This window comes from Vigna radiata, unplaced genomic scaffold (assembly GCF_000741045.1).
Source record: "Vigna radiata var. radiata cultivar VC1973A unplaced genomic scaffold, Vradiata_ver6 scaffold_263, whole genome shotgun sequence".
Taxonomy (NCBI): Eukaryota; Viridiplantae; Streptophyta; class Magnoliopsida; order Fabales; family Fabaceae; genus Vigna; species Vigna radiata.
The window spans coordinates 255,881-258,372 of record NW_014543979.1 but is presented as its reverse complement, the minus strand read 5'-3'; the positions used below and the strand labels follow the sequence as shown (position 1 = coordinate 258,372).

At 40.8% G+C, this 2,492-nt stretch overlaps 1 protein-coding gene across 1 annotated transcript; it reads left to right on the top strand.

Annotated features, from left to right (window-relative positions):
* Window positions 1–315: 315 nt before the first annotated feature.
* On the top strand, window positions 316–2,286 carry LOC106755093 (cytochrome P450 83B1). Its single transcript, XM_014637189.2, has 2 exons — window positions 316–1,291; window positions 1,458–2,286. The coding sequence occupies exons 1-2, from the start codon at window positions 398–400 to the stop codon at window positions 2,064–2,066; spliced, it is 1,503 nt and encodes a 500-aa protein (XP_014492675.1). The 5' UTR covers window positions 316–397; the 3' UTR covers window positions 2,067–2,286.
* The last annotated feature ends 206 nt before the right edge of the window (window positions 2,287–2,492 follow it).

Here is a 2,492-nt window from a genome sequence, read left to right as displayed (position 1 = left end):
AACATATATTATAAAAGGATAAAAATACAATTTAATGTAACCCTATGAAGGGTGATCCTCACATGGAGGAGATGTTTTGTTGGTGTGATGAAGTGGGTCCACAGAGGGAAAGATAATTAAAATAAATTTAAATTGAATGCCTCACGTTGAGTTTTAGTAGTTGGAAATAATATAACAGGGTTGGTCCATACCTGCATGATTGTGCATGGACAAATTAGTTTTATAAAACAAATTTAAATATTACGAAAGCATTTAATGCTGCTTTGTCATTTTGTAGAGGGAAGGGTGGGTGTAGTATGATATAAGGGTGAGGAAGTAGTGTTTGCTTCCAGGCCACAGTTTCCTTGCAACTCTTGGTCTTGCAGCACTTGGTCTTGCACCTCTTTGGTCTTGCAAAATGGTTGCACCACTTGTAACTGTTGCATACCTCTTTCTTCCTCTTCTTCTGTTAATCCTTTTTCAAAACCTGAAAAAGGAGAAGAATTCACGGTTTCCACCTGGTCCAAGAGGGCTTCCCATAGTAGGGAACCTTCTTCATGTGGACAGTACCACTCTTCATCTGCAGCTGTGGGAACTGTCAAAGAAATACGGACCCATTGTTTCCCTTAGATTTGGATCAAGGAAAGCCATTGCCGTTTGCACATCTGAATTGGCCAGAGAGGTGTTGAAAGACCGTGACCTCGAGTGCTGTGGAAGACCTAAACTGCTTGGCCAACAAACTTTGTTCTTCAAAGGCTACGATGTTATATTCTCTCCTTACGGTGAGTTCTGGAGAGAGATCAGAAAGATCTGCGTGCTGAATGTCCTTAGCCAGAAACAGGTCGCAACATTTTCCCCAATAAGACACAGTGAGTTGAAGGATATGATGAAAAGAATTTCGAGGAACGCTTCATCCGGAAAGCTTTATAACTTTACCGAAGCGACTATTTCCCTTACAAGCACTATCATATGTAGAATACTGTTTGGGAGAAGCTACGAAGATAACGAAGCCGATGGGAGTAGATTCTATTCCCTACTCAAAGGCTGCCAAGAGATGATGGTTGCCTTCTTTTTCTCTGATTTCATTCCTTCCTTGGGTTGGATCGATACTGTCACAGGAAAGAAGGCTCGTCTTCGTGCTATTTTCCAGGAGGTTGATAGCTTCTTCCAGGACGCCATTGATGAACACCTTGATCCCAATAGAGTAGTCACTCCAGAGAACACAGATATCACAGATATCATTCTTCAACTTCAGAAGCAGCGTACCAGTTCCGTCGAACTCACAGACGACGTCGTCAAGGCCATCCTCATGGTTTGTTTGCACCTTCTTCCTTTTATTCTCATTTATTATTTCCGTAACAAATCATTGCGTACTTTTACCATCGCTATCTATCATCTTACCTAACTCCACTCACTCACCAAATATAACTAACTAACTAACTAAATAAATAAATAACTAACTTATGTTGTGTGTTCAGGACTTGCTTCTGGCATCAACAGATTCAAGTTCGGCCTCCTTGGTGTGGAATATGACTGCCCTACTAAAGAATCCAAGAGTGATGAAGAAACTTCAAGCTGAAATCAGGGGTAAGGCAGGTGGAAAGGAATTTCTGGACGATGAAGATGTTCAGAATCTGCCGTATCTGAGGGCGGTGATAAAAGAGACATTCAGATACTATCCACCAGGGCCAATTCTCGTGCAGAGAGAAACAAACGAGGATTGCGTGATAGGAGGTTACGAAATTCCTGCGAAGACAACATTGTACGTGAATGCTTGGGCGATTCATAAGGACGAAAACAACTGGAAAAACCCATTTGAGTATTATCCGGAGAGGTTCATGGATAGCAGCGTAACTTTCAGAGGGACAGATTATGAGTTTCTTCCGTTCGGTTCTGGTCGTAGAGTTTGTCCTGGGATGCCTATGGCGATTGCTTCGTTGGATTTGATTCTGGCGAATCTTCTGAATGCATTCGATTGGGAACTGCCAGCAGGAATGAAACCAGAAGACTTGGATGTTTTAACAGATCCAGGACTCACAGTGCACAAGAGGAATCCTCTTCATATTCTTCCTAAACGTGTAATCTAAAACTATCATTCTTAATTCCTACGTAGTAATGTTTGCTGTCTGCCCAATCTTACCACCACAACCACAACGACGTAGGTAAATAAGGGCCCTCTCCACTGTCTCTGTCTTTTCTTTCTTTCTCTTGTACTCTTCTTCTTCTTCTTGTATTACCATTCTTAATTATATCTTAATTAATGTCATTTTATCATCAATCCAATTATTACAAGAAATTACATCGTCACTCTACGAGACGTATTAATTTACAACTTTTATGGACGTTGGGACACTACTGAAAAGGACTCTTATATATTTCTTATTTTAGACAGAAGCACCCAAACAAAGCACTTTTCACAACCATCTTATCATATGCTCCAATTAACTTTTCATACTCTCTTGAGGCAAAAAGTGTTCCCAATAATATGCCTCAGGTGTTGTTGGTAGGATACA